The sequence below is a fragment of the Poecilia mexicana genome, unplaced genomic scaffold (genome assembly GCF_051168715.1).
Source record: "Poecilia mexicana isolate PSO_F unplaced genomic scaffold, ASM5116871v1 scaffold_8, whole genome shotgun sequence".
NCBI classification, from domain to species: Eukaryota; Metazoa; Chordata; class Actinopteri; order Cyprinodontiformes; family Poeciliidae; genus Poecilia; species Poecilia mexicana.
In genome coordinates, this window is record NW_028263377.1 from 13,808,863 (window position 1) to 13,825,636 (window position 16,774).

General features: G+C 40.5%; 1 protein-coding gene across 1 annotated transcript in view; it reads right to left on the reverse strand.

Annotated features, from left to right (window-relative positions):
• Nucleotides 1-16,774, reverse strand: part of LOC106933477 (neuronal-specific septin-3-like) — a 107,188-nt gene that overhangs the window by 84,994 nt on the left and 5,420 nt on the right. Inside the window, exon 2 of the mRNA XM_015012749.2 lies at nt 2,130-2,183. Within this exon, the coding sequence (XP_014868235.2) occupies nt 2,130-2,183 (54 nt within the window). The remainder of the gene's footprint in view (nt 1-2,129; nt 2,184-16,774) is intronic.

Genomic DNA, 16,774 nt, shown 5'->3' on the forward strand with positions numbered 1-16,774 from the left:
TTCCAATTCAAATTTTAATCACCTTTTGAAAGTAACCTCCATCAGCATGCAGGTTTACACATTTTTAGCAGCCTTTGTTCTGCTATAAATGTAACTTTTTAAATTCAATCAGAACCCTCTGTTTTCAAATAAAACAATTGATTCAGTCTTCTCACAAAGTCTTGAGTTTATGTTCGACTTATCGTGATCTACTGACTCCGAGATGAGAGCTATCATCACAGCTATTGGGCAGGGCTGCATGTGAATATACTCTATTTGTGACTTCAGTTATGAATATTAACAACAACATGCTTGTGGGCTCGTAACTCTGCTGCGCTGGCGCATGATTTGCATACGGGCATCTCCCTAACCCAAGCCAGCCATCCCACAGAAACACACTCACACGGATAGTGGTAAACGTCCGTACGTCAGTGAAGCCTGCTGACAGTGAGGGCTTTATCCACGGCTCTAAGCACTTTCTAGTAACTTGGGTGTAAGGTTGTTCATACATGTGTGCTGAAGCAAATTTACTTCACCTCCAAAGAGTGGTTTTCAGTCATGTCGGGGTAAAGCATGCACATTTATGTACTTTCAAACACACAAAACCTTGAAATAACCTCAGCCAGAAATGGTTCTTAAACCATTGAGAAAACCCCATTTGTTTGCTCCCGACCCCTTATCACTGTCTGACCCATAGTCAGCTGAAAAACAAAGACAGCTGAAGTAGCCCTCTTTGCAAAATAACTGAACTTTTTCTAGGAAACATGTCAGAACAATTAGGAACTTAAGAGATATTTATGCACCTGGTGTTTGCTCAAAGGTTTTAAATCAGATACGAGCTTCACAGTCATTTACTCATTGTGCTCCATGCTAAAAAAAAAAAAAAAAAGACACATCAAGAAGCAAAAGAAAACTTATTCTTGTTGTAAATTACTTTTTTTTTCTATGAGTGCTTGTGCCACAGTCAAATTGTGCAAACAACTGATATTGCTCACTATTTTTTAATGATTCGCTAAAAAAGAATAAATGCAGTACAACATACGCAACCACCAGAATGAGTTAAACAGCCTCTGTTTTTACCCTTATCCTTTGTCTTTTTCCCTCTGTGGAACATCCTGAGGGTCATTTTACAATTCAGCTTTTGTGAGGGCTGCTGTCACACACGCTGCAAACGACTCACAGAGCCCTCAGCTGCAAGATTCAGCTTGCAGGCTTCTAATATTGTGAAAGTCCTCTGACAAACCCTGAAAATCACATGGTGAGATTATTTTCCTCTTTTTTTTGTACTCTACATCTTATATTACCTGCAGCACAGTTACACCAGCAGCTGAATGCTCTGAAGTAAAAATGATAGTTGTGTTTTCTTGTTTGTGCGTTTAGCACTAAAGTGTCTTTTAAATCTGCGCTGTGTCAACGACACACAACACAGTACAAGCAAAAAACATTTAGAAATAAAATAAATCAAACTTAAGTTAGCTCCGAGGTAACAAGAATGTTGTCTGGTCTCTGACTTTTGCCTTTATCAGTGCATCAGTTCCCTGCTGCTCCCTCAACTATCAGCTGTTATCTGGGCAGGAAGGAGTCTGCCCTCGGCATTGGAGGTCATCAAAACTAATTTCTGTACACTTGAAACCAAAGGTGCATTATAAATAAGTGGCTAACGACTGCACTAACTTCAAGTTGTGTAACAACAAGTAATTTCCGGCACCACTCGTTCCTGTGTAGGAAGTGACACTTAGGTCTGTCATTCATTTTTGTTGACGAAGAAACAGAAAGATTGATGCAGAGTGTAAGAGCAGCAACTACTCTGACATTTAAAACAGAGGTAGCCAGGACTGTTCAGACAAAAGACATGAAAACAACCTAAAACTCCAGCGGAACTGAAAGCCGTCTGGGTTTATTGTAAGATATTAATGTTTAAAATCTAAACTCTAAGTTTGTTGAATTTTTTGTGCATCTGATTTAATGTCACACTTACCATAACAAAATAAATACAATCCCTATTTTATTTGTAGCATATAAAACTTCCACAAAGTCTAAACACCTACATGATCGATGAGCATGTACATAAAAGAAATATGGCAATGGAGTTATGTATGATAAACGTAGAAAAACAAAACAAGACAAAAGAAGAAGTGTAATCTACTTACTGGGGCTAGTGATTTCTCTTTCTGTTCTTCTTGTTCGAGCGCTGGCTGATCGCACTGAAAAGAAAAAAACAAGCAGGAAAAGTTAATAAAATTTACCGTGAGAATCCAAGGAAAAGATGGACAGAGAGGGGGCTCGAGCTGACAGCCCATTGGTTACAAGATGACCCCCTGCAGAGGGCGCTACTGAGGCCCTGTAAAAACAAGCTAGGTAGCTGGAGTAATATAAGACGGAAAACCTGAAGTGTACAGCTCAGGTCACCTTGTCAGGTTCAATTTTTGTTCAAAGAAACGCTGAGCTTGATAATCTGTTATCTCTACAAAACGTTCAGCGCGTTTCTTTTAATTTAATGCTTCCTCTAAGCCCCTCCTTCAAGCAGTTCCTTTAGTTAATAATGCACACATTTCTAAATGATAGATCTTGTTGTCTACCCTGACGCTGCTAACTACTAAGACCCACCCGACTATTTCTTTAATGACTTGAACATGGCACATCTTAAAAAAGTGTGAGTTTCAGAGGAACACTTTAGCTTCAGAGGATGTTTGTGAGTCAGATTTGAACAAAAAGCTGATATTTCTCAACTGCATAGTTTGCAGCACTGAAGGATGTCTGGCTAAAGCTAGGAATTGGCAAACATCCTTGATGCACGTCATTCCTGCAGAAAATGTGCTTGTTTTAAAAGTGAACTCAGATTGAGTTTTTATTTCAGTTTGGTTGCTCGATGATACTAAAGTGGGCTTTGACACTTTAGTATCAGTGTTTCAGTCTTTAGTGCAAACATGAGACATCAATCTGTGGCGTGCTTCACTCTGTTGTTCCAAGAACAGGAGATGACATGCTGAAAAGATGTTTCAGGTTGCTGTCACTCTTCACTGCTTCCTGTCCCTTCAGTACCGACTGCTGCTTAGATAAACTGTGTTCATCTTCTGGCTGATGAGTCAGCCATCCCATCCTGTTTTGAGTTTCGCAGAAATCGTTCTTGTACCACAGCTCAGCAGATGGTGACATTTGGTCTCTGCTCATCAGACCAGCAAGCTCTATTTCTCACCGAGTTTCACAACAAGCGAAGATGGCCTCACCAAGGTGGAGGAGTTGAGTGTGTCACTGCTTACTGTGACTGGAAGATGTGAATAAAGCAGCTTGTTAGGGACTTAAGGATGATGATTTTGTTCAACTAATGACACTAACAAAGTGTGCACTCTATCCAAGCTTCTGCATCTGTACTTTTGCATGATAATAATTGCATCAAGTGCAAAAAACTGACAACGAATTACATTTTTACTCAGAAGTTGAATTTTAAAGTTACAAGTGAGGAAAAACCGCCTGCAGATATCAAAATGTACTTTCAGGTATCACTACTCTTGCTTGAGTAAAATTTATGGCTACTCCACCCACTGCAAGAAACTTCAATGAACAATAACACTGAGCATTAATAAACACATTTTAACCAAAAAATACTCCAGACCCAGACATACACCTACAGTTCATGCTAAAGTGAGACTTTCTATTCATACAGAAACTTTGTTATTCTAATGTTATTTTTATTTCTGCTGGAACCTTTGAGGCCACTTCCAGTACTTTGCCCTGTTTTAACATGCATCACCTATTAAAAGTAATAGTTTTCAATTCAAAAAATTATCTGAAAAATCGCTCCATCTGGCATAATCTAATAATGTTATTTATTTTTAGATGTTATGATCAGTTGCTCAGTAGATAAGTAACATTTTTACCAAATTCCTTTTTCTTGTATGGCTTCTTTTTATATTTAATGGAGTACAATGTAAGTGTTATATAATATATGAAGTTGTGCTACTATAACTTGTGCTCACTGTTTGGTTATAATCATTTAAGTTCAATATAAATAATCTGAAAACATGCTTCATCTGTGGCTAACTATGAGAAATGTTAAGCTACAAATTAACAATCAGATGCAGAGAAACCCTGTCTATTCATTTTATTTAGGCTCCTTTACTAACTGTAAAGTTGTCTTATATGGGTGAAGAAATTTGTGAAAGAAAATATGCCGTACATTGGAAAGGACTTGAGAATGAAAGTCAAGATCTAAATCTAATGTAGAATTTGTTGCTGGACTTAAAAACCAACCCTCCTCACTCAATCTGACAGATTTTCAGCTCTTTTGGACAGGAGAATAGGAGAATAGGCAACATTGTTTATGTCTAGGTGTGCAACACTGGCAGGCATCCAGTCATCAAACTGGCAGCTGCAGCTGTCACCGAAGGCTTTTCTACAAAAAATGGTCTCAAGTGCACGCTCCACTTTTAAGATTTTAAGCAGCAATCCCATGTGTTACAACTGTGCAACTTGTATTTGTATACATCTCAGAGTGTGAACGGCATACAGAGGTGGTCCATCCAAACTGTCAAGCCTTGCAGCTAAAAACATGTCTGTACCTAAAGTCTTCTACGGGAGAAGAAAGCCTGAAAAGAAAAGAAAAATAAACAGGCTCGCAGGTATACGCCCTTCTTGAACATACACTGACTCAAACTGCTCAAGTTAAGCACTGCAGCAAATAGAGGATATAGAGGAAAGAGTAGTAGCAACACCTTTATAAGTGGAAGTGCTGAAACTGTACAACATTATCTGTGGTTTTCACATGACAGTAGAGCAAACATACACTCCCTAATTCATTGGGTCTAAATTTAAGCCACAGGAGTAACATCTGCAACGTGTTGGTTGAAAAGTGTGACTCTCTGCAGCATTAACTTATTTCTCCTGCTCAGTCTTGTCCGAGGCCTCAGACACACACAGAAACAACAGCCGTACTTCCTCTGGAAGGCTTTGTAGGCTTCTTTTGTCATACTTTTCCCATGAGAGAGTTACGTGCAGCAGAGGTCAACACACTTACTTGTGTTAACACTGAGAGATAATTCGCACTTCTCAGGGATGATACAAGTCATAAAATGTCTCCGTGTTTGCACCAAGACTCAGCTGATTGATGTAATTTGTGATGCTTAAGGAGACCTGTAGTACTACGTCTGTGGCTATGCACTTGTTTAGCTTCTATTTAGGATCATTTCTAGCATATTTACTAATCTTCTGAAAACCAGTGGGCCTTAAGGAATCGAAAGCCCGGTCCGAATGTGGTGGACGCCCCTGTACAGGGTTAGGGGTTTAGAGTTACGGTGGGAATTAGATTTGTTTAGGGTTAGGAATAGACTAGTAATGGTTAAGGTTACTGAAAATGTCTGGATTTAGCATAAATGCAATCACTAAAACTAGTGGAAGCCAATGCAAAGTCCTAATATGGGTAGAAATACCAACTTATGATTGAGTGTGTGTGTGTATGTGTGTGTGTGTGTGCGTGTGTGTGTGTGTGTGTGTGTGTGTGTGTGTGTGTGTGTGCGTGTGTGTGTTGCCATGACTACTTCCCAAATGCATCAATTGATTAGTTATTAGAGTCAAATGACAAGAGAAAGAAACAGCAGGAGACTATACCACAGTTTGTAAGTTTGAAATATAAAAACTACTTTATATTCTAAACATTTCTCTGTGAATATAGGGACATAAAGCCTTATACTCCCTGAAGGGGAGGTCAGTTCTTCTACATGTGTGAAAAAGGACAGAATAGCTTACAAAACTTGCAGTGCCTTTTCACAACCTGCTGACATTTCTGTGTTTGCTCAAGGAGGCCATGCCGCCCGTGTTTGAGCAGGAAGACAGGAGGTGAAGTATCTTCCCTCTTTTATTCCCTCCCCTTTTTCCTCCCGTGATCTCGTTAAGGGAACGCCCTTCCCTTCAGAGTGAGGCAGCGTTTCGATTAACACATAAATCAGTGGAGCTTGTTGCAGACGCTGCTGACGTAAAGCTACAGTGATTCTTTTAAAACCTAGAGAGTGATATTTCATGTATGATGGCAGGCATTCATTTCAGTCAATTATCTTTTTCTGCCTACAGCCTTCAACAGACTCTTTACTGTCTAACACTGAGAAATTTACGTACACGTATCATGGAGATCACTGTCACACTAATGTTGGACGTTTACAGACAGTTGAACTTCAATGATAGTGTAAGAGACAAAAAAATCTGGTCCATAGGATTAAATTTATCTCAAATCCACAGAGGCCTGGTTGGATTAAAAGTAACTGAGGCCAGATAATCCACAGATCTTAGGTCACGGCTTTGAGAAGGCCATTACAGAAACAAACGACAGAAGTTAAAACCAGTTCTCGAGTGTGTTTAAGATCAACGTCCTGCCAGAAGAACAAATTGTATCCAAGTTCCAACTTGACTGTGGCACTTGAATGGAAGAAGATTAATTGTGATGTCCATGAATCCACCAAGACTCAGATCATAAATTGGAGCCTAAGAGCCAGTTTTACGGTTCGGAGTGACTTCTTTAACTTGCTGAAGAATATTTTAATGATCGTAAATGAGGGGTTGTTTGCATTAATTTCCACTCTATGCATTTTTCATTTCCCTTTTGGTCGTTTGTGGATTAAATAAAATTTAAACTTGGTTTAGTGCATTTGTAAGTCAATGTCCAACCCCAACAAAGTATCTGCTGGACAATTTAAACAAAGTTTTGCCACTTTGTTGGTCTTTTTTAAAAACCATAGAGACAACAAGGTGGCTAATTTTATCCTAATTCATCATTGTGCATGATCTGTTTTGCTTAGTGCATTTGCAATTTATTTAAGGTACATTTCAGCAAACCTTCTGACTCTTCAAGTTTCTTTTTACCTTTTTAATCTTAGTTTTGTTTTATTTTTTTCATTGGTTTTCAGTTTAGGAGGAGGGACAAATCATGTTTATACCTGGAACAAGTGGTTAAAACTCCCTATTATGTCAAATTACTGACAACTCTGGCTAATCTGTTGACTTTAGCTGGGATTTATATGCTTACAAAGAAATACAGAAGGATTTCAGAGCTCCAAAATAAATAAATAAATTCAAAACTCTCAGTCAATGAAAGCAAAATCATAAGAAATGGGGAATTAGTCAAGGTTGTCAAGCAGCAGGTTAAAAGAAAAACATTTTCTCTCAATCTAACCCACCAGGGTGGTTTGTCTGCAGAGCGGCTCAGGATTTCCATACAAGTTTAGGTGTGGACAATTTTCTTGCAATCATAATTTGTCAAGTTAAACCTGTGCATGCAAAAAGGTTAAATGTCACTAAGCTTGTTTCCTGCTTTTCAGTCGTCCTCCATTGTGTTTTTATGGCCCTCGTTACACACGTTCAGGGTACGCTGCAAACAACGTTTCAAAACTGCGCGGCGTGAACGAGGGGGAGCATTTGTGGAAAAAAACAAGGCGAGTGAAAGAATGAAAAGAAAGACAGGAGATGAAAAGGCACAGAGGTAATTTTTCAAGATAGCTTTTTTTTTTTTTTTTTTTACGGCCCAGATAAGACCTCGAGTTTTTTTCGCAGCAGGGCCAACGTCAAGGTAAGGCAAGAAGAACACACCTTCACACCCACACAGTACCCGACTCATGCAGAGACATGGACGCATGAGCAGTTTAGGCAAGACGTCGACTTTGACCCTCGAAACCGCGCTCCTCCCGAGTCCTGGCGCCGAGGCGACAGATGGACAACACCTCTTCCTACTTCCACCTCGCTGAAAACCGGCACCACGCCACCAAACACACAAAATCTGTCTGTTCTCTCATTCAGGTCCGCCAAATGAAGTGTCTGTGAGAGGAATTAACCAGGATGCTGCTGCAGTCTATAAAACAATGTGACTGTTTTAGATAAGGATCATGGTAAAGCTGTTAAAACCCAGGAGAGGCAGTTAAATAGCTCCTAGAGCTTTATGAGATTTGACCTCCCCTGAGAAGTATGCGCTTACTGTAAGTCGTAGGTGAGCAACTGAACAAGGGAGTGCATTTAAACTCTCCAGGCCAACCCCAGGTTTTGAGAAAGGCCTTTGAATTTGTACGTTTGCACAGATTTCCATGTTTGGATGGAGGATTTAAGAAGCAGCAGCTAAACAAACATTGTCATTCCATCTTAACACTGAAGCGTGCAACATCATGAGCCTGATCCACTGTCTGATGCAGAGTCTGTTTGCACACTGTAAGGGTGTGCACCAAGAAGCGTATTATTAATCTGAGTTTTCTCTAAACCTAAAGTGTCATGAAAGTAATCGTACAGATTAGTTGCAGGTTTCTTTTTTCTCCCTTTGCTTTTGTGATTCATATCATGACATAAACAGCAATAACTTGAGTACACAAAGCCGTTTTCAATTGATGATTTGATACAAAACCAGCCGGGACCCATGTGAACATGTAATTGCCTGAATTAACGGTGATCAGCCGCATTTTTGGACAGCTTGGTTCTGACTACAACCAGATGTGTGAAATCCAGAACTCCCCTAAGCAGAACTTGCCTAACAACATGAAGTAGACTTAAAGACCTGAAAAAGCAACGCAATAGGCTCAGAAAAGAATACAAAATAAATTAGAACTAAAGTCCTTGACATTTATCAGTCTGTGAGGAGTTACAAGGCAATTTCTAGAGCTCCAGCAAACCAACGGGAAAAACATTTCAGGAGTGACCAACCTACCAAAATCACTCTAAGAGAGCATCAACAACTTATCCAGGAGGTTACAAAAGTCAAAATATTCTGTTGACTTTATGGAAGGTGTGCCTTTTCCATCTGACATAAAACTAAAACCATTTTTCAGACAGAGAACATAGCGGTGGTGGTAGTATGATGATCTTGGGCTGCTTTTCTGCTTCAGGACCTGGATGACATTAATAATCGATGAAACCTTAACTTCTGCTTTCTACCAGAAAATCCAGAAGATGAATGTCCAGCCAAGCACGCTTGGGTTATGCGGCAGATAATCTCTGAATGAGATTAGGGCTGTTGTAAACGAATATTTTAGTAATCGAGTAATCTATCGATTATTCTTACGATTAATCGAGTAATCGGATAAAAAAAATTATAAAATGAAATATTGGTAAATCTGGCATAATACCGGTGTTACTATCAGATATCAATATCAGTCCAATTTTTCATATTTGAGCATCCCTAACAGTTGCTTTTTTGTAGTTTAGAAAACTAACCTGTAACAATAATAGCTCACTTTCTAAGTTAACCAGAAGAAAAGTTATAGAAAAATCTGAAATTATATTGAATGTAATAACAAAGAGGCAGGCTCACAAATATGCTTATAAAAAATGTCTACAATCCAGCTTTTAGTTTATATATTCATCTTCAGTGAGTTTAATTTAATTAATTAAACTCACCTTGCCACCTAACCTGTCACGCTTTGGGTTTGAAAATACGGGAAATGCCGCCTGGAGTGGGAGGAGAGGGCGAATGAACGAACGTAAGATGGGGTGGAGGGGAGGAAATAGACCAGCGGACTGACGAACTGTTAGACCGGGGGACGAACACGGGGGAAGCAATACGGGATATTTACGACACCTTCACTGGTCACACTCAGAAACTCATCTACCAGCCATGTACGATGCGCTCCGCCACCCGTTTCTTCAGACCGGGATATGACATTTATTGTGCGGTTCGTCGGTAAAGCTACATTTACACGGTAAGCATCAGCTACTCAGCCGCCCGCCCTGTTCAGGCTATCCGCTCACCTCAGCACTCTTCCCGCCGTTCGCTTTCAACCAGCAGCCCCGGAGGAGAAATGCTGCCGTACTCCAGGCATTCCCCCAGTCATTTTAAGGATGCTTATTGGTTCCCCAAAAACGATAAAAAGTCGGGCATTATCATCAATCAATAAAATCCCCACGGGCCAATCTTGAAGATTGGACTTTATGCCGCTGAGACTTAGCTTTTGTCAACAACTCAGAGGCGGAAGTGAGAGCTCCGCGCAACGCAAATGAAGTCCCGGCCGGAACACGGTGCGCTAACTAATAAAACATAAATTAACGAAGCTTCGAGGCAGGTAATTTTCCTCGAGGAATTTTAGTAATCGAGGTACTCGAATCATTCGAGGAATTGTTTCAGCCCTAAATGAGATAGAAAAAGTCAAATGAAGGTTTTGAAGCGGCCTAGTCAAATCTTGAGTGACTTTAAACAGGCAGTTTGTACTTGAAAACCCTTCAATGGTGCAGAAGTAAAATAATTCTGCAAAGAAGAGCAAGCCGACAAGATTCACTTACAGTTTTGGCAAACGTAAATGTTTGATGGCAATTCACGCACAAAGGCTTTACAAGCAATTGTTAGCTTCAGGGTATAATGATTTCTCATCAACAAATGAAGTCCTCATTTAAAACACGCAGTCTGTATTTGCTTAGGCTATCTTTAATGCCAAAACACTTTTGTAGTCAGACATAAAGTATCCACGTGTGAAAAAAACCGGAACCAGACATGACCAAAGGTTAACGCTTCAGCTATCGTGCTCACTTGTTCGCGTGGATTTTGAAGCTTGTTCAGGAGATGTTTGTCACTCCAACATGCCCAGAGAGCAAAAGCGGCCAACACTTCAACTGATTTCTATGAACATACAAATATTTACTCCTGTCATGACAGGAGAAGGCTGTTCCTGCCAAACAGTTGAGTTGCTATTCGCTGCCTGATCCGTGGCTCTTGGCCCTGCTAAGCACGACAGGATTTCCATTTGTCCATGAAGAAATGTTTCAACAAGTACTAATCAGATAACAGTGCGTGCGGCTACAACATCTGAAACACTGAAACACACTCATATCTACTCTAAAAGCATCTGGATGCTGGTCCACATGCATCAGAACCTCTCTGGGTCTGCCATTTTTTTTCTACAGGCTTTTCTCCAGGCCTCGGGCGAGCAGGACAACACTAGCCGCCTGTTGTATCAGCTGAGCATCACAGAGCTCCATTCTTGACTGCAGATCACAAACACAAAGCAGAGTGGACACTTGAGAGCAGGCTCCACACGAGGGGAACTGCATAGACGTAGATTGTTGGTCTCCTGCAGCCGGAGGAACTTCACGCTGCAGGTGGCGCTTGGTTGTATGAACAAGTCGGACAAACACTGAAGATTTCTGCTTTTGTTTTCATTGCTAATTATGCTAACATGATTCTGATATTTATTGATTTTATCGTTTCAAAGAAAAATGTGAAGTAGAAAGTGTATTATTTAATATTACCAATTAATACTGCCATAATTCTGTGTGCCTGTACTACCTTAACGTCTTCTCTAACACCTTCTCAGTACTTGTGGTCAAGATCTTGGGTTTTGTGATAAATAGTTGAGGTTGAAATAAGGCACACTGCAGGATAAGGTGAAGAAAACCTAATGAGATAATGCCTTTTGGTTATTTCGCTACGTAAACGTTGTCTTTTGAACCATGTAAGAGCCATATGAATGAAATTAATGATTATTGAGGTGACGGGAGCGCATGCCTTTGACACTTAGGTGGTGGGTGTGTCTAGGTGGGCGTGGCTGTCACTGAAGGTATGAATGGGAGCCACACTGGCGTGCTGGTTTATTATGTTTGAGGAAGCGGGTGCGCCGGTGGTGGTCATAATTTCTGTTGACCGTGTTTAATGCCGTTATTTGTTGGTAGTACTGAACGGTTTTGTCCTGGTCAGTCAGTGTAAAGTAAGACAATCAAAGTGGAATAAATAGATGATTGCATCAACAAAGAAGCGGCCTGGAGTTATTTGAAGCACGCGTCGGACAGTATGAAAATCCCCCGAGTTACCCCAGTGCGGTCCTCATACATTATTAGCTTTGCCGCACAATTATCGTCAACAGAAATGGCTATCGAATGAGCGGCTCACTGGAAAGGCAAGTCTGGAGTCTTTGCTGCTGTTTGGAACAGTTTTGGAAGCGGCAATGGCGCATGGAGCGCATCGCAGCGTCATCAGTTAATTGAATGAGATTCCTTCACTGCAACTCAATCAAGTCCGCTGGAACTGAGGTATGGAAACATACACACGCACACTGACTCGCTTTGTCTGAAGAGGAATTGTTAAGGACAACAACGGCAAATGGAGTCAGCTGGATCTAAATCAAGCTCCGTTGTAAGCGGTAAAGAAGAAAAACGACAATCAAAATTAACTGTTAAAGCATTACAAAATAAAATTGAGAAGCTTCAAAAGGATCTCAAAGTAAAGGTTCATAAGATTAAAGGAGAGATAAACATTATTAAAGAGCTTATGAAAAATGAAGGAAATCTTAAGAGTGTTCAGTCGCATTGTGACGATTTAAAATCATTGCTTGAAAATGCAAATCAGCTGTTTGAGTCTGTTATTCCTCTGTTTCCTACTGAAGAACAAGAAAGACAAACCACTTGGTTTTCAAGCTTGTGTAAATATAATTCTGAATTTATACAAGAAGTTGAAAAATGGCTTGCAGATGCAGAGCAACTCAATAATGAAGCTCAAATGGTTTTAGAAGCTGATTTTAATCAGGCTCAAATGTCACATGCTGAATCCTGTGTCAATAAAGAGCTCAATGCACCTTTTGTTTCTCAGCATTCAGAGTGTGATGAAAATGCTGATGTTCAGGATGATGTTAAGCCAAGTGACAGTGTTTCTAATGTTGACAGCAGAAGGTGTAGAGGAAGTCGTTCATCAAGAACTAAGTCCTCTTTGTCTTCTACATCTTCTGCTCGTGTTAAAGCAGAAGCAGACATGGCTGCATTAAAGGCACGACACAAGTTGTTGAAACAAAAACATGCTTTGGAGGAGCAGGAGGAACAACTAAGAAAAAGGAAAGAAGAACTGGATTTGGAGATTGAAATTGCAGCTTCAATGGCTAAAGTTAAAGTGTTCCAGGGCTCAGTCTGTTCTCAAGTAAGCAGTGCTGCACAGATTAGGTCTGATGGCATGAATTCATATTTTGAGCGTGAAAATAAAAGATCTCAAATATTGAATGTTGATGCAGAGACATTTGTACCTACAGCAGCTGGAACTGAATGCCATGATAAAGCTCCAACTTTTCAGTTTTATTCTCATTTGGGAGCACGACCTAAAGACACAAAAGTTAAAATTCCAGATACATTGACTGACCAGGTGAAGACAAAAATAACACAAGTTGAAGTTCCAACAGACCAAATGATTCATCAATCACAGCCACAATCATTCCATCATAAACATTCATTGTCAGCTGATGAAAATAAGCAGCTGTTAAGTGTGTTGGAAAGACAGAATGAAATTACAAGCTTGCTTGTAAATCAACAATCTTTATTTTTTCTGCCAAAACGGGACATACCAATATTTGATGGTGATCCACTCCAGTTTAAAACATTCATCATAGCGTTTGAACACAGCATTGAAACAAAGGCTCACAGTGCCAAAGACTGTCTATACTTTCTGGAGCAGTTCACTAGAGGTCAGCCTCGTGACCTAGTGAGAAGCTGTGTTCATATGCCTAATGATTCTGGATATGCTAAAGCTAAATCTTTGCTTCAAGAACATTTTGGTTGTTCATTGAAAATAATTGCTGCATACATGAATAAAGTTTTATCCTGGCCTGCTTTGCAGGCAGAAGATGTAAAGGCTTTACAAGCATTCAGCTTTCTGCTCAGGGAATGCTGTAATGTGATGGAAAACAATGGCTGTATGCATGAGTTGGATGTTCCTGCCAATATGCAAACAATTATCAAAAAACTGCCTTTTAAACTGCGAGACAGGTGGAGAAATGATGTGTGTGATTTACAGGAGAAGTTCAAAAGAAGAGCCACTTTCAGTGACATTGTTCGGTTTGTAGAAAGACAAGTGAAGATCGCCAGTGATCCACTTTTTGGTGATATCCAAGATTCTTCATCTAGACCAAAGAAGGATTTTGGAATCTATAAATCACAGCAGCGATTAAAGATAAAAGGAAGTAGTTTTGCTACTGTTGTTGGAGATATGCAGAAGAAAGCTGATCCTGAAGTAAAGAAAGGAAGAGAGACAGCTGTTATAAAGAGTTGTTTATTTTGTGGAGCTGGACATTCCTTGGACACATGCCCTCTATTGGAAAGGAGGACACATGGGGAGAAGATGACATTTCTGAAAGAAATTGGGGTGTGTTTTGGCTGTTTATGCACTGGGCACATCAGCAAAGACTGTAAAAGGCGACATAACTGTAAAGTGTGTAGCTTAAGACATCCCACTATGCTTCATGTCTTCTCCAAAGAAAAGGAAAATGCTCCAGTCCATAAGAGGAAGGAAGTGGAGACGACAAGTGGAAGTGCCTCCATCTCTGCTCAGTCCAGTGGTCTAACTGGGGCCGGTGAGCATGGCTGTACTCTCTCTATTTTACCAGTCAGAGTGAAGTCTACAAAGAGTCAAAAGACAATAGTAACATATGCCTTTTTAGACCCTGGAAGTTCTGCATCATTTTGTACTGAAGAATTGATGAACAGATTAAATGTCACTGGGAGACATACAAGCATCCTTCTACGGACAATGGGTCAAGAGAAGGTGGTTGGAAGCAACATTGTGTCAGATTTGGAGATTGCTGGGCTAAATGAAGACATCTTTTGTGAATTACCTGACGTATTCACACAGAGAAGCATGCCTGTTCATTACAGCAACATTCCACATCAAGAAGACCTTGAAAGATGGTCACATCTGAAAAATTTGAAGATTGTCGAAATCAATTCAGGAGTTGATTTGCTCATTGGGACCAATGTGCCTAAAGCGCTGGAGCCATGGGATGTAATCCGAAGTCAAAATGGAGGCCCCTACGCAGTTAAGACGATCCTTGGATGGACAGTGAATGGACCTCTCAGAGGAGACTGTGATGTCGACACAAGAGAGCTACAATCAACTGTTACTGTCAACAGGATTTCTATGTCAAGACTTGAAGACTTGTGGCAACAACAAATGAAGGTTGATTTTCCTGAATGTTCTCAAGATGAACAACCTGGATGGTCCAGAGAAGACAATCAGTTCATGGAGCTGGTTACAGAATCAGTTAAGTTGAAAGATGGTCATTACACCATTGCTTTACCTCTGAGACATAAAGATCTGAAAATGCCCAACAATAAGAAAGTAGCTGAACAGCGGGTGTTGAATCTCAGAAGGAAGTTTATCAAGAACCCTCAATTCCATTCTGACTATACTAACTTCATGAATGACATCATTTCCAAGGGCTACGCAGAGAGAGTCTCAGTTGAAAATCTTGAACGGTGTGATGGGAAAGTTTGGTATATACCACACCATGGAGTATATCATCCTCATAAGAAGAAGATAAGAGTCGTGTTTGACTGTGGTGCAACATTTGGAGGAAAATCTTTAAACACTCAACTCTTACAAGGTCCAAACCTCACCAGTTCATTGGTTGGTGTCATCACCAGATTCAGAAAGGAACCTGTTGTCATCACAGCGGACATTGAGGCCATGTTTCATCAGGTCCAAGTACCACCATCTGACTCTGATTTGTTGCGATTCCTCTGGTGGCCAAATGGAGAGTATGAGCAGCATCTGGTGGAGTACCGAATGGTTGCACACCTTTTTGGAGCTACATCATCTCCAAACTGTGCATGTTTTGCACTGAGAAGGTGTGCAGAGGACAATCAACAGTTGTTTACACCAAATGTCATAGATGCTGTGCTCCACAACTTTTATGTGGATGACTGTTTGGTCTCTGTAAGCACAGAAGAGGAAGCTGTGTCATTATACCAAGGACTTCGTGCTTTGTGTAAAAAAGGCGGATTTCAACTTCTCAAATGGATAAGTAACCGACGCAGTGTTCTTACTGCAATACCACAGCATGAAAGGTCCATTGAGGTGAAGAACCTGGATATGGATAATGATGAGCTACCAATGGAACGTGTGTTGGGTGTACAGTGGTGTGTACAATCAGACCTGCTGAAATTCAAGATCATCCTCAAAGATAGACCTCTGACAAGACGAGGAGTCTTGTCCATCATAAGTTCGATCTATGATCCTCTTGGATTTCTGGCACCAGTTGTTTTGGTCGCAAAGGGGATTCTACAAGATCTAAGCAGAAGACATATTGGCTGGGATGATCCTTTGCCACATGATGCTTCCCAGAAGTGGAAAAACTGGTTGGAAGGACTTCATCAGCTTGAACGGTTTGGAGTTAGCAGATGTCTGAAACCACAGGACTTTGGACAAGCCACAAGTTCGCAGCTTCATCATTTCAGTGATGCAAGCGAGAATGGATATGGAACCGTGAGCTACCTGTTGCAGTGTAATATTGATGGACAAGTGCATTGTGCATTTGTAATGGGTAAAGCGCGTGTAGCTCCACTGAAATCTACCACCATCCCTCGCATGGAGCTGACAGCTGCAGTGGTTGCCAGCCGAATGGATAAGTTGTTGAAGAAGGAGTTAAGGATGGAACTACAAGATTCAGTATTTTGGACTGATAGTACTTCAGTTTTGAAGTACCTCAAGAATGAAAGATTGAGGTTTAAGACCTTTGTGACAAATAGAGTTGGAGAGATACTCAATTTGTCAAATCCCTCACAGTGGAGGCACGTTGCTACCAGTATTAATCCAGCAGATTTGGCATCCAGAGGAACAAGTGTGAAGTCTTTTTTGAAGGCTGACACCTGGGTGTCTGGACCAAAGTTTCTTCATGACCCTGAATGGAAATGGCCTGAAAATCCTGAGGACATAAGTCATTTTGCTCTAGAGGATACAGAAGATCCAGAGGTCAAGACGTTAGTTTCTGTTAATGCGACATGCACCGATGAACAAGTGGATCCAATTATGGACTTTATTCATTCATTTTCCTCTTGGGATAAATTGAAAACAATGGTTGGGTGGCTACTC